This window comes from Pelodiscus sinensis, chromosome 22 (genome assembly GCF_049634645.1).
Source record: "Pelodiscus sinensis isolate JC-2024 chromosome 22, ASM4963464v1, whole genome shotgun sequence".
NCBI classification, from domain to species: domain Eukaryota; kingdom Metazoa; phylum Chordata; order Testudines; family Trionychidae; genus Pelodiscus; species Pelodiscus sinensis.
This window is the reverse complement of record NC_134732.1, coordinates 1685689-1712004: the sequence shown is the minus strand read 5'-3', so window position 1 is coordinate 1712004 and position 26316 is coordinate 1685689. Positions and strand designations below refer to the sequence as shown.

General features: G+C 56.7%; 1 protein-coding gene across 5 annotated transcripts in view; it reads left to right on the top strand.

Annotated features, from left to right (window-relative positions):
* Positions 1-26316, top strand: part of LOC102456425 (dual specificity testis-specific protein kinase 1-like) — a 44985-nt gene that overhangs the window by 9359 nt on the left and 9310 nt on the right. Inside the window, exons 1-6 of one of the 5 annotated variants that reach the window (XM_075906045.1) lie at positions 2732-2887; positions 8818-8928; positions 16045-16286; positions 24079-24200; positions 24368-24416; positions 25025-25174. In XM_075906045.1, the coding sequence (XP_075762160.1) occupies positions 16098-16286; positions 24079-24200; positions 24368-24416; positions 25025-25174 (510 nt within the window). In that variant the 5' untranslated portion in view covers positions 2732-2887; positions 8818-8928; positions 16045-16097. Of the gene's footprint in view, positions 1-2731; positions 2888-3273; positions 3418-8817; positions 8929-15557; positions 15965-16044; positions 16287-24078; positions 24201-24367; positions 24417-25024; positions 25175-26316 lie in introns of those variants that run through there. The other 4 variants (XM_075906044.1, XM_075906043.1, XM_006112333.4 and 1 more) reach the window with 4 other exon arrangements.

Here is a 26316-nt window from a genome sequence, read left to right as displayed (position 1 = left end):
AGGGGTGATTTCACACCCCTGAGCCAGAGTGCTACAGCGCTGTGACTGCTGCGCTCGGGCCGGGGAGGGGTGATTTCACACCCCTGAGCCAGAGTGCTACAGCGCTGTGACTGCTGCGCTCGGGCCGGGGAGGGGTGATTTCACACCCCTGAGCCAGAGTGCTACAGCGCTGTGACTGCTGCGCTCGGGCCGGGGAGGGGTGATATCACACCCCTGAGCCAGAGTGCTACAGCGCTGTGACTGCTGCACTCGGGCCGGGGAGGGGTGATTTCACACCCCTGAGCCAGAGTGCTACAGCGCTGTGACTGCTGCACTGGGGCCGGGGAGGGGTGATTTCACACCCCTGAGCCAGAGTGTTACAGCGCTGTGACTGCTGCGCTCGGGCCGGGGAGGGGTGATTTCACACCCGTGAGCCAGAGTGCTACAGCGCTGTGACTGCTGCACTCGGGCCGGGGAGGGGTGATTTCACACCCCTGAGCCAGAGTGCTACAGCGCTGTGACTGCTGCGCTCGGGCCGGGGAGGGGTGATTTCACACCCCTGAGCCAGAGTGTTACAGCGCTGTGACTGCTGCACTCGGGCCGGGGAGGGGTGATATCACACCCCTGAGCCAGAGTGCTACAGCACTGTGACTGCTGCGCTCGGGCCGGGGAGGGGTGATTTCACACCCCTGAGCCAGAGTGCTACAGCACTGTAACATGCTGGTGTAGACTTGGCCTTAGATGGGGAGTGTAGTGTGGACGAGACACTGGGGTGTGACTGCACTGCACTCAGGAGTAGGCATGTGAATGGTTACCGGTAAATATCTCCCTTACCAGTTATGTTTAACTGGTGGGAGCGGGAGATCCTCCTGCTTCAGTAGGAGGCAGCTCCAGCCTGCGAGGCCCCCTGTGGGTAAGGGGTGCTCCAGCCCGGCCGGAACCGCCCCCCCCCCCACGGCTGTTGGAGAGGTTGACCCGTTAAACGTAACATGTCACCGGTTAATTGACGAAATGGGATTTGACGTCGCCACTCGGGAGTGCGTGCAGCCTGCGCCCAGGCTAACTTGCCCCCAAATTACCACAGAGCCATGGCAGCTCAGGCTAGTTGCCTGTCCCAGGCCCTGGGTGTGTAGTTGGGTGGCTAATCCAGGCGGCTTTGCCCTTGCTGCTGTTTTTAGAGTGCTACCTTGTGGGAGCTAAGGTGGTGGTGGGGGTGCTGTCACCCCTCCTACTGCAGCAGGACAGACCCAAGCGTCGGCTGCCTGCGTGACCCCTAGTAGGACATTTCACCGCTGCGGCCCCCTTTCCTGTCTGGCAGACAGGGATGTGGCTGCTGCCCAGGTGGTGTGTGGCTGGAGCAGTGCAAGCCCTTGGAGATGATCAGATAGAAGAGTACAAAGTACTGGCCCCAATTTGTCTTCCTGTGGGACCCCTCTGGTGCACCTGTGCCCTTCAGTGCCGGGCTAGCATCAATGAGCTGCCTGCCTGGATCCACGCGTCCCCGCTGCTCCATGCACACGGATTGATCCCCCTCTCCTGCGTCAGGCCCGCTGTCTCAGTACGGCTGTTCCTTGTGCCTAGAGAGGCTGGCTTTGGTTTGGGCGTGGAGCCGTGCTACCGAGCGTGCCCCAAGACTGGTTAAAGGGTGCAGGGGCCTGCCAGTGAAATTAACACTCCTCTGGAACGGGACGTGGTGCAGACATCGTTTTCCCGTTGTGTGTTAGGAGCAGGCCGGCGGCTCACGCGTGGTAGCCCTCTCGCGCTCACATGCGTTGTTTGAAAGCTCTAGGGGTCTCTTGCCCTGGGTCCCAAACGGACTGTAGTTGATTCTGAATGCAGCACACTTGCTCTCTGCTTTGGGGCAGCTGGGGCCGTTGTCCTTACGGTGTTCATTTGCAGAGTGAACTCTGCGCTCAGCCTTGCAGATGAAGTGCCGGGGGAGTGGTTGGAGAGAGCCCATCTGATTGCAGTTTATATCCCGCTGACAAGAGAGGAACCAGTAGCAGCATGTTAGGCTGTTCCTGGATCCGACGGGGTGGAAACCTGGCCTACTTTTTAATGTGGGTGTGTTGCATCTAACCCCAGGCTTCTGGCCCCAGTGGCGGGGAGCAGTTTGTGTTGCTTGGGACCACGAGTGGCACGTGCAGACAGTGCGAGAACAGGCTGCTGGACACAGCAACGGGCCAGATCTAGAGCTGGTGGAAGTAGGAGCCTCTCGAGAGATGATCTGTCACGTCGCCTGGTTGACACTGAGACCTGGCTGTCTCATTCCGGCGCCTGACTGCCCGGCGTGCCTGCACTAGGCAGAGGAATTACACAGCCCTGCCAGGCCTCCCCTGTAAGGGTCTTTCCTAACCCTGCTAAGGTGCTGGGAATCCCCTGCCTAGGCTGCTTTTCTAGTGTGTTGTCACCATGGCTTCCGCCGGGCTCCCTTTTGACCCTGCTAGCCCCGTCCGCTGAGCACGAGCAGAAGGTGCTGGCCCTTGTGCACTTAGGGGAAGAGCAAATGGAGCCCAAAGTAGCAGAAAGTGCTCGTCCTGCCAGGCCAGCAGGTGCTCGATTTTCTGCCCCCTAAGCAGGCCAGCTGCAGAACTGGTCAGCGTGGCTCCTGCTGGGAAGCCATCCCTGATCGGCTGGAATCCGCCCCCTGCTCGCTGTGTGGGGTGGAGCAGTCGGGTCAGCAGGGGCGCTGGGCGAAAGGCCGCAGCAAAGGAGAAGCCGGCAGCTGGTTTCCACTTTGGCCGCAGTTGACCAGTGATCCCTGGGTCTCGGCTCTGCAGCAGCAGCTGCTAGTACATGCGAGTGCGACACGCCAGGCACAGCAGCAGCTCATGGAGTGGACACGTGTGGCTCCCCTCTGTGATCCAGAGGCAGCGAATAGCTCGCTCAGCACAACCCATCCTGCAAGGTGACGCTTTCCCCTCCCTCCCGGTCCTGCAGCTGCCCCAGGCCTGTCTTGCTGGCAGGCCGGGTTCGTCCGGCGCCGGCCTCCCTGTGCGGTGCCGGGGCTCAGCTCCTTGTGCTGAGCCATTTCGAGGGAAGCGCCGTTATAGCAAGCGCAGGGCGGAGCTGTCTCAAGCCCTGGATCTCGCTTGCCGCCGATGGGTGCGGAAGGGCCCTGCCTGACGCACGGTGTGGGGTAGAGGCTGCGCCAGAGTGTGCGGGAGAACATAACAGCGGCCGCGCGGGGTCAGACCGAAGGTCCATCTAGCCTGGGATCCGGAGGAATTAACCATTAACTCGGGCTGATTGCTGGCCCCTGCCCACTCTTAAAGGGCCAGTGCACAGTACTAGCGTTATTGTTACCGACTCTCAGATGCGGTAACACCGAGATGTCCCAGCCAGGCACAAGGCCTGAGTGTGCCGGACACGTGCCTAACGAGAGCTTGCACCCTACGTCGGTGAGGCGAAGGGAACGGAGACCCAGAGACACAGCAGGTCAGGAGAGAACCCAGGGGTCCCGCCTTCCAGGGCAGGGCCTTGTCCTGTCCTCAGGGCCACGCTGCCTCTCCGCGGTGGTCTTGCCTGGCTGTATCCCATTGGCAGGCTGATACCAGCCAGGCCGTTGGTTCTGGTCTCTCCGTGGGGTTTACGCACACTAGTTCTCAAAGCCGCCCAGGCTTCCGGGGGCAGGTCTGTGTCTTTAGGAAGTGGCCTGCTGGGTGGAGCCAGTCCGGTGTCCCGGCCCTGAAAATAGCTGCTTGTAGCAGAGTGTGGCCCGAGGGCTGGCAGCCAGGGGAGAATTTCTGCCTGGTCCTTAGGCATCAGAGGGGTAGCCGTGTTAGTCTGAATCTGCAAGAGCGGCGTGACTTGCATCTGACGAAGTGGGTCTTTGCCCACGAAAGCTTCTGCTCCAACACGTCAGTTAGTCTATAAGGTGCCACAGGACTCCTCGCCGCTTCTGCCTGGTCCTTGAGTCCCCACTTCACAGACATGGCTCAGTGGAGACTCATTCTGCCACCATTCTCCCCCTTCGCCTCCCACCTCTGTGTGCTGGTGGGGCAGGAGCTGGAGTGGGGTTCAGCGCCCAGGACGCCTGGGCTCTCTGCCGATCTGCCTCTGAGGTTGTGGGGGACCTTAGATAAGTCCCCAAAGGGCTTGGTTTTCCGCTCGCCAGAGGAGGGGAAAGGCACGTCTCTCCCAGAGCAGTTTGTGAAGCAGTTTGAGGTGGGCAAGTCGTGTCGAGGGCGGAGGTGGGTGGAATCCCATCCAGGCTGGTGGGCAACGGCATAACCACCCCGTTCAAGCAGGAGAAATGTAAGAAACCGTCTTGCTTCTCTACGGAGCCAGGCAGCTGGAACGAGAAGCCACCACACAACCACGGGCACGTGGCAAAGCTTGAACAGAAGCAGAACCATGCGGCCCAAAGGGCTTTTGTGGGGCTGGCTGGAAACCCAGGCGTGGGAGATAGAATGGGGAGCCATGTCCGTGTGGGAGAGACAAGCAGCAGAAACACAGGACTCGGGTCTCACGCACAGCCACGGAAGCCCTGTTAGCGGCGGTGCCCCGAGGGAAAAAAGCAGAAAGCGAGTGAGTTATAAGACAGAGAATATCTCAATGCCTCGCTATAAAACCACGGGATGCTGCGTACGGAGGTGGTCGCCTCATCTCAGAAAAGATTCATTGGCATTAGAAAAGGTTCAGAAAAGGGCAACAGAAAAGGGGTTTGGAACGGGTCCCATATGAAGAGAGATTAAAAAGACTGGGACTTTTCAGCTTAGAAAAGAGGAGACGAAGGGGGGGATAGAGGTCTATGAAATCATGACTGGTCTGGACAAAGTGAATAAGCAAAAGTTATTTACTTATTCCCACAATATAAGAACTAGGGGTCACCAAATGAAATTAAGAGGCAGCGGGTTTAAAACAAATAAAAGGAAGTTTTTCTTCACTCGGCGCACAGTCAACCTGTGGAACTCCTTGCTAGAGGATGTGGTGGAGACTAGGACTTTAACAGGGTTCAAAAAAGAGCTACATGGATTCATGGAGGTTAGGCCCATTAAAGGCTATTAGCCAAGGTAGGAATGGTGTCCCTAGCCTCTGTCTGGAAATGGATGATGGGAGGGATCACGTGAGGATTCCCTGTTGTGTTCCCTCCCTCTGGGACATCTGGTGTTGGCCGCTGTGGGCAGACAGGACACTGGGCTGGATGGACTGTAGGTCTGACCCAGTGTGGCCGTTCTTATGTTCTCATGAGGTTTTTGGGTGCAGTGGTGGCTGGAACAGGCTTGGATCTGTGCGCTAGAACTCTGCGGCTGTTCAGGGAAACAGGACTTGAGCTACAAGAGATGCGCAAACAGAAGTGCAACTGCAGAATGCCTGACTCCATCGTTGGTTTCCTCTCCTAATAGGAACCATCAGCTCCTGGTTTTCACACTGGGATGTGAGCTCCTGTCGGGTGTGCACGAGCCAAATCCTGCAGCAGGAGTCAGTGCGCTTTGCCTAATGAGACCTGGCAATCTCATTAACAGAGCCACCCGTCCAGTTCTTACCCGGACAGTCTGCTTTTTGGCTTCGGTGTCCAGGTGCCATTTAGAGTTGCCAGGTGTCTAGATCGCGCCAGAACCAAAAGAAGGTTCCAGCAAGGCTGGGGTGACACTCAGTCACTCTGTGCCTCCTACCTGCACAGAGTCCTTGAGACATGCAGTGGTGGAGGGGGGGCGTCTTGGGGGAAGTGGTGGAGCCCCAGGGGATGGGACCACGGGGCGGAGGGGGTGTGTCCAGTTACCAGCAGTTAGAAAGGTGGCAACCTTAATTCAATGATAGGTACGTTCTTACTAGGGATGTTAATAGGTAACCGTTTAGTCAGTTACCTGGTACTTGGAAGCAGCCTCCGCCCACAAGTCCCCACTAAGGGAGCTGCCACGACAGCAGGAGCAAGAGCAAACCGGACTGGAACAGCCCCTGCCTGCGGTGGGGGCTGCTCAAGTCTGACCCCAGAGGAAGGGGGGGGGGGCGTTCCAGCCCCAATGGAGCAGCCCACCCACTCATGCCCCTTTAATCGGTTAAATGCCGCATCAGCACCACGTGTAACTATTTAACCAATCAACTGCGACTTGACATCCCTAATTCCGACCCTGCCTCGGGGGGAGGGGTATGTGGTAGGTGCCATATCTGGAAAGGGGTGTGCCGCCTAAAAAGACTGCAAACCGCTGGGCTAGCCCCCTGAGAACTGGCTAAGCACTTGGATTGGATGCTCTTTCCATCCCACCGCTCACCTTGTGGCGTTTAACGTTCTAGTTACTCATTGACAGACGCTGGCAGAAACCCACTGGTTTCCAAAAGGTCTGGGGATGAAATAAACCGGGTCTGAGATGGGAGTTAGTGTGTAAGTTACAGCTCGTGTCTATCGAATTCAAAGGGATCGTCTCCCCATTCGTTCGTAACCACCAGTAAACAACATGCCTTACTTTCATTGAAAATGTAAAGCACTCGATTAGCCCGGCTTACTGTCAAGCCACCAATTTACCCTGCAGAACAACACCACGTGTCTCTCTCTAATCAGATCAGGTCTCAAGGACAACTAGCAACATGCCTGACGAGATCAATGACACATACTGGAGCTAACAAGCCAAATAGAATTAAAATTAGGAAACAGCAGTGGCTGTTGTGACAAGGAACACAAACCGTGGCATCGATGGCAGAGACTTCGTGGCATCAATGTACAGGCAGAGACTTCAGAGTGCTGCACAAGAGGGTCTGGTTAATCCCATTGCATGGCTGGGGAACTAGAGCAGAGAGGGGGAGCCAGTCATCCAGCAGCAGAACTGGGGTGGAACCCAATATTTTTGATTTTGAGTCTAGTGTTCCAGCCACTGGTCTATGCTGCTCCGCCAGCGAGGCTGACAACACTGACAGTGTTACAGTTGGGTGTGTCGGCCTCTAGGAAACACCAGAAGAGCCTCGTCTGCACGGTGTCCAGAGACTGTCCAGTGCTCCTGAAATGCGGGTTGGAATTCCAGCAACCAAAGCCCCCCCCAAAGGTTCTGGACAGTCCTGCCCCAGCTGTGGTTGCTGAGCCCTTTTGTATATTCGGGGTCTGATCTCTGTCCATAATTATAAGCACGTCCCTGTGATCACACCCTGTGCTGCATTCTCCACGGTAGTTGGAAACAAAATGCCTCTGCAACATTTCAGTATTCAGGTGACAATGCATTTTTCATAATGATGTATAGTTCAGGATGGAGGGGGTGGGGTAATGATATTCTTGCTATCTCAGCTCCTGGATAATTCCTACCCTTTTAGCCTCCTACTCCTTGTTAAAACCCACTTGCCTTGGCTTTGCTTCTGCGTTTGTATTTCATATTTCGTATAGATAGAAGCAAATGGGGCTTTAGATATACTAGCGAAATAGTTGCCTTTAAAAGGCCATTTAATAGCAGCCATTAAAAGGTACAGAATCTAATAGAAATGTTAAAAAGTGAGTTTATTTTGGTAAACATGTAGCCTCTGAAATGTTCAGAGTGACATGTTTACATGCAGGGGGCAGTGGCTCTGCGTGGGAGGGAGCTGCCTTCACCTCGCATGTAAACGTGTAACCCCTGCACATTTCAGCAATTACACATTTACCCCAAACCCTGCATTTCAGCATCCCTAGCCCAGATGTTCTTCCAGGTGTTGAGTTGGGGGAGGGGGAGAGAGGCCATGTGATGATGTCACTGTCTCTCTCATATTTTCCTCCAGCTTGCTGGGAATGGCTTTGCTCTTCTGTGGGCTAGATGGCCCCCATGGTGTACGTGCCTCCTCTGAGGAGTCTCAGGGACTGCAGACTGTGTGTTGATGGGCTGTTGCTGCTGTCTTGTTATTTATGGAGAGTCCTTTGTTGTAATTGAAAGGCTGGTTTGGGTGTTCCCAACCTCACAACACATAGATTAATACCTCATAACTTCACTTACAATACGAGCGGATAGTAATATCAAGAGATCAAGTTTTTTTTAATGGACAAGCATACGCCCTAAAACATGATCATTCCACCCTGGTGAATTCGGTGTTCTAGGGTGCTACTTTGAAGTGCAAAGTGCCCCGCCCTCCTAGCAAGCTCTCACAGGTCTGTGTTTTCCCCGTGGAAGCCCTCCAGCTAGTTTTCTGGCTTGATGTATGCACATTAAAAAACACATGGGATGCACTAGAGATTGCGTCTATTTGAGCATCGTCATCACATCAATAGTTTGATCTCTAGCTCGGCACATACCCACCCCTACCCCCATTAGAAATTCATGAAGCATGCCTTGGGGGCCTAGTTCTCCACCCCCCCAGCTGAAATGACCCCAAATGTAGGTTACTAACCTTGTCCTGCATGTTCTGAGGACCCGCAAAGGAAGGCAACAGCCGCACATCGATTTTAAAGGGCTTAGAAAGGTCAACCTTGAAACAGAAACCGCGACGCAGCCCTCGCTGTGGTGGCTGCCACACTGATGTAATGTGGCCCTATGTGAATTTGTGTTAGTCTCTAAGGTGCCACAGGGCTACTCATTGTTTCCAAGTGTCTTTGTCACAGTTGAAAATGGAACTTGCAATTCCACGTCACTGAGACTCTTGGGAAATGTTCCCCTTTAAAGCCAGACGGGGCTGTTATTGCCGTTCTTGTCTGAATCTCCGCTGAGCACGGGCCGTGGAACGTCACCCAGCGATTGATGTGTCCACTGGGAGTGAGTGTGTGTCTCAGAAAAGCACCCACTAGTGGTTTAAAGCCTTCAAGCGATGGAGAATTCACCATATTCATTGATAAGTTGATTTGGCAGTTAATTATCCTGACATAAAAATTACCCTAATTATAATTAGGCAATTGAACTGACTGTTAAAAATGGTCAGCTGATTTTATTGACATTTATCTTGTTTCAGTTTCCTGTCTTTGGCTCTGAGATACTGCTCTCTCAGCGAACATTATCACAAAGGGCCTGGAGTGTAAGTTCTCCCTGTGATCGGATTGTCTCGTGTCCCTCCATCGAGAAGGTAAATAAATTGTGCGTTTTACATCTCCTGCTGTGAAGCCAATTTTCCAGACCTCAAACCATTCTTAGGGCTCTTTTCTGATTGTGAATAAAGAGGGAACCTCAATCAGAATCCTTAGAGTGTGACCTCCACAAACATCGGAAGAGTTTGGGTTTGGATCTGGGTTAGAATCCCAATGAAATCCTGGCTCCATTGAAGTCATCTGGTTTAGACTTCACTCCAGGCACTATGGCTCAGAAGGGCATATGGTCAGACTGGGTTTATCATGTCAATATATAACTTTGAGGTGTTCATTTTCCTGGTTTTATTTCATATATTTGAAGGCTATTTGCTGCACTTTAACCGTCAAAAATATATTTGTATTAAAATCAGATGCAAAATACTTCTCTGTGTTGCAGCATAACTTGTTTTAATGTATCTGTCTGTGTGCACAAGGTCTGATGTTGGCTATTAGAGGAGGAAACTTTATTCTTTTTACACGACTGAAGAAATTGATCCTGCGTAACAGAGTTAGCTAGGAAAAGTACACACTTAGATAAAGATTTTAGTCAGATTTCAAGACATTTAAGAAAAGCTAATAGTCCACTGGTATAATTGCGAGAGCTGTAGAAACTCAGCCAATGGTCACACGTACATTTGTGTACTGTGATCCTAATGGTTCAAGTGCTGTGGGGCTTGTCCTGGGATTTCCTCACACTTGGTAAAAAGCTTGGGTTCATGAAGGGTAACTTTATACAAGAGGAAATGTTCTTTTCACTGCATAGTACATAGAGTTCTATTATGTGTATATCCCCTAGTTTACAGCCTTTTGGTTACCTGTTTGGGGCAGATATTTTTGACAGGAGGGCAAAATAAGCTATGTAATTTTAATAGTCAGCAATATAGTATGGGTGATAAGGATGTGAATGCCTAACCAGTTACGGTTAACCAGTGGAGGCTGGAGCCTCTCTCCCCCCCCCCACACACACACATTGCCCTGTGTAATCAGTTAACCAGTTACTCATAACATTTCATCGGTTAACCAATTCAATGGGATTTTACTTTCCTAATGGCAGTTTGTACCAGGTCTGGAAAATTTCCATTAGGACTTTATACGGCTCTTGGGCACCCTTGTATCAGTTGGGGGCCAAGTCAGAGAGGGTTTTTGTTGTTTGTTTGTTTCTAACATGTGTGCGACCCCCAACTGATTTTTCTGTGGCTCAGCGGCCCCTGACCCATAAAAGGCTCCTACCCTGGACTAGAGGCTGGAACTGGGGTTCGGGAATGCAGGGTTGTAGTTCTGATCCCAGACATCTCTGCGTGAGACCTGTGGCCCGTTTTACGCAGGAGGTCAGGCTAGTGGTTGGCCCCTTCCTGCTTTAAAATCTGTGACTCTGAGCGGAGGAGAGAGAAGAGGCAGGAGCGATGGGGAAGGGATGCTGGAGCAGATCCCTCCGTGGACCCTGCTCGGACTGGAGGACTGCCTTGCTTGCCTCGCTGCTCTGTGCGGCTTTAACTTGGCCCCGTTGCAAATGGAAAATGTCTAGAAAGGCACAATTCGTTCCCAAAGCGAATGGATCTGTGGCTTCTGAGGCCCATTCTGGGCCTGGCCCCAGACTTCTGCTTCCATTGCAGGGCTGGGCGGCTGATTATAGGGTATGAAAACGCCGCATGTGCTAAGAGCTGTGGCCATGCAGCTGAGCGCCTTCATTCCTAGGGCCCGGGTAAGCAAGCCTGACAGGGACGGACTCATGGGAGCCGCTTGCATTCCATTGAGAATGGCTGAATCCCGGGCTCCATCCAGGCGGGCGGCGAGGTGAAGAGAAGGAAGTGCTTGCCATGTGGCTGGGCCCTGCAATTAAAACCTTCCTCTCCCGGGGCTCGTTAGGAGGGGCCTGCAGGGGAGGCAGAGTGAAGCCGGAGACGCAGATGGTGCCTGGCTTAGGCTGAGGAGTGACCTGCTGGAGGGCCGCCCGCTGGGAGGCTGCGTGGAGCGAGCAGGAGGCAGGCTGGCTGGTGGAGAGCAGGCAGCTGCCCTCGTCGGCCGCGCTGGTGGGACTTGCCTTCCCCTCCTGCCAGTGAGTTCTGCCTCCGGACAGCCGGAGTGATTGTGGGAGCGTGAGGCGGCTGGGCTGCCCGCTGTGGGCGTAGAACAGGCACAGGGAGACACCTCTGCTCTCTGCCGCACTGATGTGGATGAGAAGTAGAGTGACCCCTCCCCCCCTAATGGAAATATGGAAATATGTTTTGGAACATGAATATGCGTTATGCAAACCAGGGAGGTGACCTGTCGCTGACGAGCCAGTGATCCCCTGCATGCGTATGTCCTGTTTGTGTGCGTGTGTCATTCTAGGATGTCATTAGTGTAAACCTGCTTTTTCATCTAGAATTTCTAGTGAGAGCCACAGTGGGACCCACGGGGCTTACGGGCCTGGTGCTCAAGGCAAGGATTTGTAAGTGGTTTTCTTTTTCCTGTGAGCCCAAACTGTGACCATGTGACCCGTCCTGCGAGAAAGACATGTGACCATGCCACCTGGTGCTGGAATCCATCTTGCATCTGGTATTTTTCCATGGAGGTGGGGAGAGTTAAGCAAAGGGCTCCCGCCCTGGGGAAGTTCTGTCTAAGGAATGGGAAGCCATCAACATTCGTCTTCCGCTGGTTTTTGAAAGCTGCCTCCTTGCCCTAAGAATACACGAGGCGCTGTTAGACCCAGGCGGGGGAAAGATCAGCTTTGATTTGCAAGGTTTTACCTGGGAGAAGCACATTTGTAACAGTCTCTCTCAGTGTATTGGGCTCAGCTGGCGGGTTTTATTTATTTTGGCGTAGTGACTTGCTTCGATCTGTCTGTTTTCACTTGCAGTCACTTAAATCCTATTTCTTACACTTAATAAAAACAGTTTTGTTTGTTATCAAACCCAGCCTTAGCAGCGGAGGGAGAGACAGCTGTGCAGCTCTCCTTTTCATTGGTCAGAGGAGCCAGCATCTTTATGAGCTTTCTCTGGGCATAACTTAGGTACGGAGTAAGACGGATTTATTTGGGGTTTCGGTCCCCTCTGAGGGCTGTGCTCTTGTGTGCTGTCAGGTCCCTGTAACTGAGCCCTACCCCAGCTTGGCGGGTTTAGTGTCTGTGTTCCTGGTGCCTTGTCAGGGGAGAGCCGGGCTTCTGGCCCAGCAGGACAGGTAGGAAGGCTCAGCCATGTGATCCGTCCTTCGGAGACCTCAGGGATCCAGCGTGCTGCAGTTGGCAACCTGAATCTCTCCTGGGTGACCGCCCAAGCCCCCAGCTTACAGGGAACCCTGGTCACAAGTCGAGGTGCCTGGTTCTCTCTCCAGCCCAGAGCATGTGCACCACACGGAGGCAGGGGACCTGTGGAGAGCAGATGGGGGTCGCTGTGTGGGACATGGCCGCCCGTGGCTGCACTTAGAGAGGTGCCGGACAGGGAATGGAGGGGATCGGGTAGACGGCGATGACGCAAGCAAAGAGCAGGCAGTGAGATGTGGCTCGTCGTGTCCCGCTAGTGTCTGTCACAGGCCTGGCCAGGTCTGCGTGTGAGCCCAGGGCTGAGGGGTGTTGGGGGGGGGGCTGCTCAGGTAAGTACTGCACTGAGGGGCTTCCCAAGCTGAGCGCCTGGTTCCTCCAGCGCGTCTCTCTTGACCCGGAATCTCCCCCCAGCTCTCCTCAGCCTTGGGTGCGATCCGGGGCTCCGGGGCCCTCCCCCTTGACGTAGGCCTTTGTGCGGGGCTGGGTTTCTCTCCGCTTCACGGCCGCACTTCCCGGTCTGCACCTTCTCGCCTCAGCTGCCTTTGTCCTGCCCAGGCAGTTGTGAAGCACGGGAGACTAAATGCCAGCCTGGGAGCAGCTGGCCAGGCCTGGCTCCTGGCTGGGTCGCCTCACGGCTTGCACTTCCTCAGGAAAGCTCCCGGCATGACACTGCTAGAGACTCCAGATTCCCAGGGCTTGTCTACACGGGGAAGTAGGACGAAAGGTCTCTTGGGTGGGAAGTAAATGACGCTAACCCACCCAAAGGCACTCGCTCTCTGGTGCAGAACAGGAAGGTTTAGGTGTTGTGCTTTCAGCTTGCAGCCAGGCCTGTTGTGCAATCGCTTCCCCGCGTAGACAAGCCCACAGAGAGCGAACGCTGAAAACTGGAACCACATGGGAGTAGGCCTGAGGGGTCTGAATGTTGCATTGTGGGATATGTCTGGGGAGCAGTGCTTGGCGGAGAAATGAATGGGGGAACCTCCTTTAACAAGCTGCAGCAAACGCACAGCATGCTGCCTCGTAGACGGGGTCTCCTTTTGTCCCGTCGCTCGCAAGGCTTGCTGGGGATTATTGTGCCGTGTGTGTGGTGCACGGCCCTTGTTTGGGGGGCAAGAGGCTTTCTGGGGGACGCTGGAGTGTCCGACAGGCCTGGCGTTCCCTGAGAGGGTCAGGTCCAGCAAAGAGAGGGTGAAGGAGACACTGGGTAAGCAGGGGGGTGGTCAGCAAATGGCGAAGCAGGGCCATCACTTTTAAACTTCTTTGGCTGGCCCTTGGTGAGGAGGGGCTAGTGTGGTAGGCAAATATAGGATGGTGCACCTGGGGGAGGGGAGATTATTTCCTGACCATCTTTAAAAAAAAAAAGAAACATGTATGAGCCGAGTAGTACAACTGGCTGTCCCTGTTACCTCAATACACAGTTCTTATCCATTTTGTAATTCTGCAAAGGTCTTGGCGCCAGAGGTATCCTGTGGCAATGAGTTCCGCGTGTGAACACCGCAGTGTGTTTAAAACCAGTGTTTCCTTCTCTCAGTTTTAAATGCTCGGCCTTTCTGTTTCCCGGAATGTCACCTTGTTCTTGCAACATGAGCAAGCAAAGAGGAGTGTCCTTTGACTGCCTCTGCGCCGTCCCTTTCCCGATGCCTGTCGTGCCCAGCCCTGCCCTGGTTGCTAGGGTTGGGGTCGAGGTCCGAATGGACCCACCTTGCTGTTTTGGTTCCCGGTGGGGCGCGTGTAGCAGGGTGATGATGTCGTCTAGTTAATTATTTTGAATTCCTAAAGGGGGCAGGTGCCTCAGCTAGTGTAAATTGGCCTGGCTCCCTGGAGGGCCGTGGCATGGCAGCGAATGGCAGCTGAATCCAGCCCCACATGAGCTTGTTTTCCTGTAGCTCCCGGCAATGAATGAATTCCAGACGGAATTGTGTGTGCGGGAGCCCCAGGGATACGGCGGAAGGCCCAGAGCCCTTTCATCTGCTCCCACAGTCACGCAGCCGTACACGCTGCAGGTTGGATCTCCCTGCGCCGGCACCCTTGGGGCCTGAGTGAACCTGGATGAGGCAGTTTGCCACCGGCCCCCTCAGCCTGCCGCCCCTCCGCGCCTCTGGCTCCTTGGCCCCGCTGCTGGCTGGGCCGCACAGCCGCGCCGGCCCTGCTATAACTGCTGCTTCAGCTGGCATGGTAGCCGACACAGCAGCACACAGCTCTGGCCCCGCTGCTGGCCGGTGCACGGTCCCAATCAGGCTGACAACCTGCCGTGGCCCGGTTGCCTGGCTGGCCCTGCCCCACTGTCATGGCCTCACTACCGCTGCTGATGCCCGGCCCTGCTACCACCAGCCTTGCCTTGACTGGGGCTTCCAGCTGCTAGCCCTCCTGCCCCAGGGCTCTCTCCTTCAGCAGCAGCTGTAGTCCTGCTGGGCCACGCATGCTGCCGGACAAGAGAGTCCCGGTTTAGGGAGGTGCAGCCTGTGCAGACGTCTCCCCTTCCCCTTGGCTGTGGGCTCCGCTCCATCACCTGATCCTCCTCTAGACACTGCTCCGTGCATCCCTAGAGTCCTACGAGGCCTTCAACTAAACCTTGGCATTTTGAAAGGCCATTCCCCCCCCCCCCCCCCCGTGTTGGCACCAGTCTGAGGACAAACGGCTCCATTTATATAGAAAGGAAAAAAATCCACCCCACTCTGCCGAATAATGCGGGGAGGGGGAAGGGGGGGAGCTTTCCAGCCCCTTGAGGATGCTGCTGGAATCGTCCTGCAGACAAAGAGGTGATTGATGAACTAGCCAGCCCGGGCGGAGATGGTACGTGGGAAAAGGCTGAGCGGAGAGGCTCTGAAAGGGAAGCTCTTCCCATAAAAGAGCCACCTCCTGGGAGGTCAGACCTGCCCTTGAGAGAAGGCTGCAGCTATTGTGCACGTCAGGCCCGCAGGCGGGGCCAGTGCTGACCAGGCGGGGAGGGGGCGGGAGGCTTTTGCTGTGCCGCTTGCCGAGCCGCCCTGGGCCCCAAAGAGAACAGTGGCGCTGAACCCCCGGGCGCGAGGGCGTTTGTGTGGCGCCCGGCTGGAGCAGATCTGGCTCCAGAACCCGCCCGGTTCTGGGTCCGTGGGGTCCCGCTCCCGGCGGTTTCCCCATGTGCGGAATGAGGCCGGTTTGCGGGGCAGCGCCGGACAGTCCTGGTGGCGCGGTTTGTGCAGGGGAGGACACTTGGCACTGAGCCCACTGGGCTAACCCCTTCTGCATCGCCGGGGGCGGGGAGCTGGTTGTACAGCCCCCAGCCCAGGGCGCTCCCCCAGCTGGAAGGCGCGACACTTGCCCCTTCCCCTTGCCCAGAGCCGGCTGCTCCTGCCCGGTTGGAGCTGTGCGTTGCGGGGGAAGCAGGAGCTTTGCATTCCCCAGGCTAGGTGGGGAGAGGAGTCCCCGCGTGGGGAGGCCTTTGGCTGCGCGCTTTGTATGTCGGCATGAGGCCGACGTGCTCGGCACCCCCAAGGGGACTCCCAGCAGCTACCTTGGCCAATTAGCCACTGGCCGGCCAATTAGCCGTGCTCCAGGAAAAGCCGGTGCCAAGAGCTGATGAGGCTTTAATAACGACAGGAAGTCCCCTCCCCCCGCGCCCCCTTCAAGGGCACTGGGAGGAGCAAAGCCTCTTGCTTTACCGCCACTAGCCGCAGCTGCGGGCGCCCTCCCAGCTCGTCGACCAGACGGGGCCATTGTGACCAACTCTCCGGCCCCCGGTCTGACCCAGGCCCCAGAACATCCCTAGGGGCAGGCCTCTTAGAAACCCCTCCAGCCTGCATTGAGCAATGGTCCGTGAGTAAAGAAGCCCCCACGACCCTGGGTGAGTTGTTCCAGGGATTTGTTGCTCACTGCTAACGATGTGCCTTAGTTGCAGGCTGCAGCGTCCTGGGGGCACTGTGATCTGCCCGAGCCGCTGGCTCCATGATGTGCGAGACGGGGCTGATCTCCCCGGAGCCCGCCAGCCCCACGCGCTACTTCGGAGAGGCCTCCGACGCCTACTACCATGTGGACCGCTGGCAGAGACTCCGCACGGCCGTCCGCAAGCTGGAGTTCTGGGAAAACTTCAATGCTGAGCTGATCGGCAGCGGCTTCTTCTCCAAGGTGTACAAGGTAAAGCGGGGAGGGGAGGGGAACTGTCCTGGGACACGGTGCAACTCTCAGCATGTGTGGGGTGAGCGTGGCCTGGGGAGAACGTCTCCCCGCGTCTGTCTTGGCAGGACTCTGCTCCGCTGGCTTGCTTGCCGGAGGTTCTCCCTCTGAGCTTGGAGCTGGGCAGGAGAGGAACCTCCGGCCACATCGGACCCCATTGTTCCCGCCACAGAAGCCCTGAGGGGGTCGCTTTGGTTTATGAGGCGGGGAAGATGGAACTGGGAGCCAGGAGTCCTGCCCCCCGCTGTGCCTCAGACTCACTGGGTGTAGGCCCTGAGTGCTCTTTGTTCCCAGGGGTGCTCTGCCCCCCCCAGCTCCACCCCCATCTCTCCCTGAGGTCCTGCCCTGGCTGTGCCTCTTCCCTGCCCACCTGCCTGCTGCTCTCTGCCCTCCCCTAAGTGTCCCTCAGTCCCCCCAGCAGCTGAACACCTGTGGCTGGTGGGTGCTGGTGTTTTCCTGCGGGGGTTCATGCCCCGGTGCCCCATGTGACTGGGAGGCCCTGCCTCGTGCTCTGCTTGCCTGTGGAGGAGCCTGGCTCGGCGGGGTGCCGGGTGCTTGGGGATCCCCAGTGAAAGGGGAGCCGTAGAGATAAGGGCTGTGCAAAGCTTGGCGAGATTTCTGCTGTGCAGATTTGCTGTCGAAAACAAAACCCAAGTGCACAGCGCAAAGGAATCTCAAATTAACTCCCACGCGCTTCCCGAAGCAGCAGCCTCCCCCGGCCTCGGGAGACTCCAGCCCCGTGCGTGAGGCGCTGTCAGGGCGCGCGACTGGCCATGGTGCTGTGGGCCGTGCAGTCAGCTTGGGATGTTCGTTCCCCGTCCCAGCCTCCGGGCAGGAACCCCAGGGATCGCTGCAGGCTGGTCTTTGCTTCTGGAGGTGCAAGCGGGTGACACCAGTGACGTGCCAGCAGGGCACAGTTGTGTTCTGAGCAGAGGAGCTTCTGAGTCACTTGCCAGGTGGGAGGCTGCTGAAACATCTCTGCTGCTCTCTGCAGATCAGCGGTTTCAAACTACCCAGCGCTGGGGGGTGGAATGTCGGGCGCTGGGGCTCGTTGCTGCCTGGGGATCAGGTGAGCAGTGCGGGGAGGGAGGTGTGTGGCTGAGGCAGTGGGGGAAGCGGCCGGCAGCAGGCCCAGCGGCTCCTAGGTCTGAGTGACGGGGGGGGCGGAGTGCCCAGGGCTCCGTGCACCGCCCCTGCTCTGAGCACTAGCCCCACACTCCCACTGGCTGGGAACCTGCTGCCGGCTGCTTCTGGGGGCAGCGTGGTCTGCAGGGCCAGGAGAGGCAGGAAGCTGCCTTGGCCCGCAGGAGTCAGGAGAGGCTAACTGGGAGCCGCTCGAGGTCAGCCCCTCCTGCCCCCCCAAAGCTGGAACCCCCAAACTCCTCCCCAGCCCAGCCTGGAGCCCACCCTCCAGTCCCATTCTGTTGGGTCGCGGCATCAGCAGTCTGATGGGTCACGAGAAGAAATGTTTGAAAGCTGCTGCCCTAGGTCGCGCCCCCTCCTCCCGTGGCAGGGTGCTGAGAGTGTCCCAGGCAGGGCTGTGGCAGGCCCGGGACTGGGTCATGTGCAACGAATGGGGGTGGACAGGCCCCCCGTCCACTGCCATGGGACCCCTGCGGAAACAGCTCTGCAGCCTCTTTACGTGAGGCTCCAGCTTTCAGCCCCAGCTGGGGTGCTGTTGCCTCTCTCGGCTTCCTGCGGCGCTGCCTCCGGCCAGACACGTCTCTGCTGCTTGCTGGGAGAGCGCCCGGCACTCGTGACACATGCATTAGATGGGACCCAATCGCCGCTGGAGCCAGCACTGTGGTCAGACGTCCTGGGCTGGCTCTGTCCCTCGCGGGTCCTGGGAACAAGACAGTAACCTCTGGTCTTCTCTGTGCCACCAGGACAATGGGTGGGCCCACTTTGGCCCGCCCCTCAGCCGCTGTCCATCAGCGTTGCTCCGGAGACGCGACTGGCGGCTTGCCGACCTACCCCAGCCGGGGATCTGCCCCTCACCGTGCAGTGAGTTGGATGCAGAGCTGATGTCCATCACGGCGGTGTCTGGGCACAGCGTCCCCGTAACGTTTTGGGAGGGGAGGCGAGACAGAGACGGGTTGTAAAGGGTCTGTAGCGCTCTTGAGCAGTGCCGGTCCCCGTATCCCCCAGGGGCCTTGGCTGAGTAATCGCTCGTCCCCACCTACACCAAGTGCCACTGCCTCTTCTCTCTGTCTTCTGCCTTTCTTTAGCACATTGCTGTAGTAACAGCGCGTGTCTGTTGTGCGTGACAGTTCCAGGCTGTCCCGCTGCTGACTGGGATTCCAGTAGGCAGGCTGGAGACAGTCAGAATGAAAATACAGTCGCTTGGAGTCAGCAAATGTCTAACACACAAAGGCTGAACGAGATGCCGTGGTTCAGAGACTCGGAATGCCGAGAAGGACGGGGCTGGGCTATTGTCCTACACGGGGACCTGACATTTGGTTGGAGCCTGGAGCTTTGTGGTGTCTTTGCTGCAGATTCATTTGCATTCCCAGTTCCCTGTCCTCCCTGGAGGCCTGGCAGTCTCCTTGGACCCTGTATCCTGTAACTGAGGCATGTTTGCGGCTCCATTGAAGATGACACTTTGAGATTCTTTGCCAGTAGTTACTGGCCTCCGGAGAGCTGTACGCGCACCAGTGCAGCCGTGTTTCTCATGCAGGCACTGACACATCGCCCACCGCCTCCATGCCCCCATCCAGTGGCTCTCATTTCTCTCTCATTCGTGCACACGAGCAGGTGGCTGTGTGAGCAAGGTGACTCAGAGGAAGGCTTGATTTGGGTTTCAGCACGAGGCAGACTGAAGAGATCTGGGTTCCCTGCCTGGCAGTATCCTTGTCTTGTTCCCTTTCCTGCTGTGTGCCTCAGTTTCACCATTCGTGACAGGCATTGTTCTGGCATTGTGACTCGGTGTGGCCGGGCCGGGGTTCAGGAGAGCTGCCTAGTGTGTAAAAGTCCATCGTGATGCCAGCTCGAGACAAAGCCCTGGATGGATTTTTGCCGGTCTGGGTTTTACGTACAACTGGTGATAAGACTTTGAACTTCTATAGCTCCTTCGATCCAAGGGCCTCAGATGAATGAATCCTCACAACTCCCTGTCTGATGGGCAGAGTTGAAACTTCCTCTCTCGGTCCCCTGACTTAGGCCCCGCACACCCCCCTGAATCCCTTCTCAGCTCATGGCCGGTGGCGGGGAAGCCCTGGGGATCCCTTTCCGCCCCTCTGATCCTTAGGCTGACGCAGGGCAGGACTGGACCCCACATAAGCTGTGAGTCAGAGGGCTGCTGTGAGCGGTGCTGGCTGGGGGCTGCTCTGCTGGCAGAGTTTCGGGGAGCGCTGTGTACTCCAGCCATGGCCTCAGAATGTCCCTGCCAGGCGGTGGGGAGCAGATGGCACAGAACGGCCGGTGCAGATTCTCCTGCAGGGGGGTCCATGGAAGCTGGTTAGAGCGACGCCCCGTGTCTGGGGATCTGGCCCATAGCAAGGCAAAGGGTTACCGATGTACCGGCCCTTTCAGTCTTGGGGACCTGATTCCCATGTAGGGAAGGTCTCCGTCAAAAGCAGGTCTGGGCTCATGCTAAGAGCAGCCCGCCGTCTTTCAGAGACTCGCAGAGACCTCGGGGCATCGAGTGCAGCCCCCTGCCCCAAGCAGGACCAACCCAACTTAACCGTGCCAGCCCACTGGACAGCTCCTGCCCTTGAGCATACTCGCCCAAGGCGTGGGACAGGCCGAGCCGACCGAAGGGAAGGGAAAGGGCAGTCTGGTTACTGAGCAAGGAAGCAACTGAGTAAAGAGCCAGCTGTGACCGGGGAGAGGTGGACAGTGCCAGGAAACCTCTCCTTTCCCTTGGTTACGGTGCCAGCCCTGAGCCAGCTTTGGAGGAGGGGCAGGGAGAGCAGAGGGATTCAAGGGAATGGTGGTGGAAATGGTCCCAGCTTATTGAGCTCTGCGCTGCCGTGCTGACAGCAGAAGCTTTCTAGCTAATCAAGGGTGGTATTAGCGAGCAACCGGATCCCTGGTGACTCACCCTGTGCCAGCCGTGCTGAGAAGCTGCTCTCTGCCTCCGAGGGAAGTGAGCGCTGTACGTCCAGAGGACTTCAGGAGCTCGACCTCCCTGACTCCTGTTTGGGGCAGGTGGGCACGGCGGAGGGGGCCCGGAACCCCGGCCAAGCTTGCTGGGGCTCGTCTCCAGACGTGCTGCACAGCATGGAAGAGACTTGGCACCCTTGTCGGTTTTGAATAACGGGGCCTAGCTCCTCAGCAGTGGGACGAGCGAACCAGCCTGCTCAGAAGTGGAGAATGGCACTTTGTGAAGCTTTCTAGAAGTCGCAGCTCCTGAGTCTGATGCCCTCAGTGCCAGCCGACAAAGAGTTCACCATCCTGTCGGCACCTCCAGCCAGCCCTGACAAACTCCTCGCACCCAGCACTCTTCTCGTGGCGCTTATCCAGGAACGGGGGTGCACAGGTGGAGTGAAAGCCAGTGATGCGCTGGTCGCTCGGATCATTATATTAATCCCACAGGAGGAGTGTTCTGCACCAACTGACATTGCGCATCAAGGCGAGTGAGGCAGGTGGGCAGACAGGGCCGAAGCCCGACTGGGCAGCTCTCCCCATCTCGGTGTAGATGAACTCAGTACAATGGGAGTTGTAAAGGGGAAAAGCAGTGAAGGTGGTGATGTGTAGGTGGCCGCGTGCCAGCACGCCAGAGAGCCAGGCACGAGCCCTGCCTGGGTTACTGGGCTGTATGAAGAAGGACAAAGACCCTTTGGGTATCGATTTACTGACCTAACCCCTTGGAGGGCGCAGCGCTGGGGTGGGCGGGATACGCCCCACGGGCCAAATGCATCCCGCCAAGCCTTGTAATCCGGCCTGCCCTGCAGCACCGAGCAATTCCTCTCTCCATGGGAGGCTTCGCACTGGCCACACTCCCTGCACAATGTCTCAGCTCCTATTGGCTGGAAAGCAGCCAATGGGAGCTGAGAGATTGTACTGGGGGCGGAGCAGTGCAGATCCTGCACCCCTTCCTACATTCCTTCCACAGGCCAGAATCCTCTCCTGCACCCATACCCCCTTCCAGACCCTTCACCTCAATTCCCTGCCCCAGGTCACCCCCCCCTCTGCATCCAAACTTCCTCTCAGACCCTCTCGCCTGTACCCTACCCCGAGCTCCCTTCTGCACCCAGCCTCATTCCAGGCCCCCACACCCACTCCCTAGAAATGTGCAGACCCTTGACCACTTCCCCATATTTTGGAGTCCCCCCCCCCCATCAAAAACTATTGCCCACCCTGCTCTAGGGTCTGCAGCAAGCCAGATCTGGCGTGGAAGCAAGAGACGGTGTGCATCATTGATCAGATAGCCAGCTGTGATGCCTACTGATTTTATACCACCACGAGCCAATCAGTGGGCTGTGAAAGGCTGCCACTCGGGCCCTGCTGGGCGGTACTTCCTGCAGTGCCTAGCTTCACAGGGTCCTCTAGCAGAAACCCATCTAAGCCTCAAGTAGTGATATGGAAGTGTTGGCAGCCAGAACCCCCATGCTCCAGGGTTCTTACAGTGCTTCTATCACGACGGTGTGTACAATAATTATGCACATTGTAAAGTGTGGATATGGATTAGTAAATCCCACGGCTGGGTAATGCCTGATTCAAAACTTCTTTGCAGCCCATTGAAACTCTGGGGCAGAGCTTTTCCTCTCATGGGCATTGGTATTTGATTGCATTATTCTCGGGAGGGAGCCGGCTCAGAGTTAACATTGCTCTTGTTGTCAATTAGCATGCCTCTCCCGCTCTGAGCTGGATTGACGCGAGTCTCTTTGTTCAGTCCACCTGCTGGGTGGGGCGGTAACCTTATCTGCAAGGCAGCTCGGGCAGGTCGACGTATCAGCCGTGACGCCTGGGGGCATTGAATGGTGCTGTGGTGCCAGCTCGTTCCATGCTTCAACGCATCTGTCCTTTGAACATATGACCAAAAGGGAGGAAAGTTAAACAGCGTGTCTGGGTTCACCCCGACAGCACCAGCCGCCATGTCACGAGAGTGAGCAAGGCCGTGCCAGCTGACAATCACCTTGCTTCAAAATAAACCAGGAGAGGGTCAGGTGGCCAGCACTTAAGTGGGCAAGACCTAGGTGTGACGTAGTGGGGGGTGCCTTGCTGGTTGCTAGGCTGAGGCTGTGGGTGACCCCCCACTGGCTGCTGTCTGTAGCACGCCCAGCAGGGCAGGGCATGAGTCACTAGGCCAGGGTCTCTCAACCCCTCCGACCAGCTACCCCCCAGGGAGAGAAACAAAGGAAGGTGGATGCCGCCCCTGGCTGGGGGGTAGGGCTGGAAGAGTTGTAGTTTCTGTCGGGGAAGCAGGGGAGAAGGAGCTGGGGAGGGGGCTGGGATTGTAGGGCCCAGCCACCCCTCATCTCAAGGGGGGGCACTGAGGCCTCCTAGCCCCAGTTCCTGTAACCAGATTCCATCTGTGCTGGGCTGTATCCTGGAGAAGCAATAAACTCCCTCTATTCTACTGGCTGGGGGAGTCTGTTCGTGCCACTACGGGGGTGTGGGAGGCGGGGAACCACGACACCCCGCCACACCAGGTTTCCCACCCTGCATGTATTTCTATATTTCTGAGAGGACCCATTTTTCTTCTCTTGAATCCTGATGAAAGGGCCCAAGCTTGAAAATATTTGCAAACTGGAAAACTAGGTGTGGGGGGATGTTGTGTGGTCGGTTGGTTGGTTTTGTGTGTTTGTGCTGGATCTCCTGAAACACTTTATTTCAACCATTTTGAATTTTTTTGTTGTAATTTTGAGCTTTTTTCTTTTTTAAACCTTTGTAAAAAAATCAAAAGGAGCTTAGATTTTGAAAGGAAAAGTCATCACAAACCAGAACCCCTGGGTCTTTTGTTTTAAAAAGATAGAAAAGAATACTGGGACAGTTTTGAAACTTTTTTCCTGCCATGTTTTTCGAGTTGGGAATTGAGAAGGCCCCAGCCTTGTGGAGTGAGCGGTCTCAGGTTTGTCAAGAAATTCCCCCCCAGCTCCTCACAGGGGGTCCGGCCCAGCCTTCAGGCAGATCCTTGTAGTGACACTGGATGGCCCAGCCTCTGATCAGTCTGGGACCTGCAGCGTGGCAGAGGCCCACAAGATCCAGCAGCCTCAGGGCGCTCTTTGGGCACATCGCCGTCAAGCCCTGTCTGGAGCAGTCGAGGTCCTTGCTGAAATGCCTTGGGCTGTTACGGGACGTTCGTGTTCTGGTTTTGTGTCTGATTTTGAGGAAGGGCAACTGGAAGCCACTTCCTCCAGCTCTGTACTGAGTGGATGCAGAGCGGTGCACGGCAGAGTAACCTTGATGTGCACCACGTGCGAACAGGCATGCCTGAGGGGACAGGGAGAGGCCAGCCCCGATTCCATGCTTCCTACAGTAACTCGGTGATTCACTGTGACCTCAGCCCTGGTCAAGCTAAGCTGGTGAGCACGGGCTTAACTTAGAGTAGTGCCACTTGGGTCTGCTAGATCTGGGCACTCCGGAGCGTGGGCCTGACACTTGGGCGCCCTGCATCTTGGGCAGTAATTTCACCGGTGCAAAGTGGGAGTGGATCTGTGGTAGCATGTTAGCTGTGCGGGGTGCCAGGTGCTGGGGCGCCAGGCCTTGTGTGTTTGGGTTGGGGGAATCGTGGGGAGAATCTCCTTTCCTCCTGGGGGCCAGCGTCCACGAAACGCCTCTCCCTGTGTCGTTCGTCATGTTGCTCCAGGTGACGCAGACTGGCACCTGCAAGGTGATGGTGGTGAAAATCTACAAGAACGACGTGGACCAGGAGGTGATAGTCCGTGAGATTAGCCTGCTGCAGAAGCTGTCCCACCCCAACATTGTCAGGTGCGTGGCGCCCCAGGAGGGCAGTGGCCAGCGAAGAGGGCCCCGGTAGAGATGGGCCAGGTCTGGGTTTGAGTCCAGAGCTGCAGTTTGAATTGTTGGTTGCATCTTTCAAGTATTTTTGTGCTAGAAGAAGAAGCCTAAAGCTGAGTTTTTGTCCTGCCTTGTAGGTACCTGGGCATCTGCGTGAGGGATGAGAAGCTGTACCCAATTCTGGAGGTAAAGGCTTGTTGCGGGGCAGCCAGGGCTGTAGGGGGATCTGTGTAAAGCACGCATGGCCCAGACCTTTCTTGTGGCTGGACCAGGTCCAGATGTTCATGAGTCTCCTATGGCCTTTGAGCTGGTCTTTAGTTCTGGTAGGGGGGAGTCCTGCTGTGAGAGAGCCACAGTCAATTATTCGCTTGTCATGGGAGTGTCTGTACAGCACCCGGACATGGCACCCCTGATGCAGCTTTGGGCCGCAAGGTGCTGCTGCATTACTCACCAGCAATGTTCCCTCCAACGTTTTTCAGCCATGTGCAGATTTTTTCCAGCCGTGTGTGGAATATTTTTTTCTGTGCACCGAGGCATGTGAGAATGTGCACCACCAGCAGACACAAAAAAACGAGCTGTGGGTGCTGTGCTAATCAGCTGGGCGGCATTGGCATTTCTCCTGAGCGGCCGCACAGGCGCCCCACTTACAAGAAATGCTGCTCGCCGGCTTCACGGGCAAGGCGTGGCAAGAGGGGTTCCCCTCTGTCTGGGAATGGCGTGGCGGCTTTGCAGAGCCTCCGTTCCAGCAGAGCGCAGCCTGCATGGCTTCCCTCTTGGCTCTCTCTTTTTCCCAGTATGTTAACGGTGGGTGCCTGGAAGAGCTTCTAGCCAGCAAGGACATCAGCCTCAGCTGGAAGGAGAAGGTGGAGCTGGCTTCAGACATCTCCAGGGGGATGATCTACTTGCACTCCAAGAACATCTATCACCGGGATCTCAACTCCAAGGTAGGCTGCGCTCCGGGGGGACGGAGGCCACTGGGCCCGCCGACCACTCACCCACAGGGCCTCTGGGCTCCAGTGGGACTCACCGGTGCCTTGGCCGTGTGCTGTTCTCTACACAAGGGTGAGCTGCGACCCTGCCTTGACTGTCGCGATGGCACGTTAGTTCCCTACCAGGCAGGCGGCGCGGGAAGAGCTAAGGCCGGACTTCTCCTATCGCGGGGGCGGTGGGAAAAGCCAGAGCCGGGACGCCACATTTCTTCTCCCACCGCGGCTGCGAGGTGCCCCCTGCCCCGGGGGCTGTCTCGAACCACGAGCACCATAAGGGAAAGCAGACGTGAGCCGGCGGGGGGGCCAGGAGGCAGTGAGTTATCTGGCCCCCGAGCTCTGGGTTTGTCTGTCAGACCGGTGCTTGCATGGCATGAGGCTCTGTGCCCCCCAGGGACTGGCAAGGTGGAGGTTGAAGACCCTGCTACAGCTTGGTTAATGGAGCAGGCTGTTTTAGCGGGGGTGGGGTGGCGCTGACCCACAGAAAAATCAGTACAGAGAAGCACGTTCCCCTCGTACACCAGCGCCATGGGGAGGGGCAGGCTAGTCGATCTTGTGTGCCCCAGACCCCATGGGGGGACTGGAGTACGAGCGCAGGCTCCCCAATGCAAGGGGGAGCCCCGAACCTCTGGGGCCTGATCCAGGCAAGCCTGCAGCCATATCCGGCCCCCAGGCCTTAGGTTCCCCACCCCCGGCTTAGTAGAGCAGAGGTCCCCAGTGTGTGGGGTGTGTCCTTGGGGGGTGTCAGGCTGGAGGAGGAGGAGAGGCCTGCTCTGAGGCAGGACCTGCTCACAGAATTTGGCAAGAAATGCCCATTTCTAAGAAGCGCTAGTCACGGAATACGGGCCTGCCCGCTTCCCAGCAGTCAGTAGTAGCAGGGCGTCTCGCTACCCTGGCTGGTACAGAAGCGTTGCCCCCGGGTATCGGGCTCACTGACCCCTCCTAGGAAATAAGGGGTGGGATGACAGCGTAATAAAATGTGCTCATGTGGCCGCTGACGGGGGCAGTAAGGAGCGACGTGAGGGGGCAGCGCGAGCTGGTTTGTATAAGGGGATAAAGGCGGATCTCAGGGAGGGTGTCTCAGTCCGGATCCATCAGCC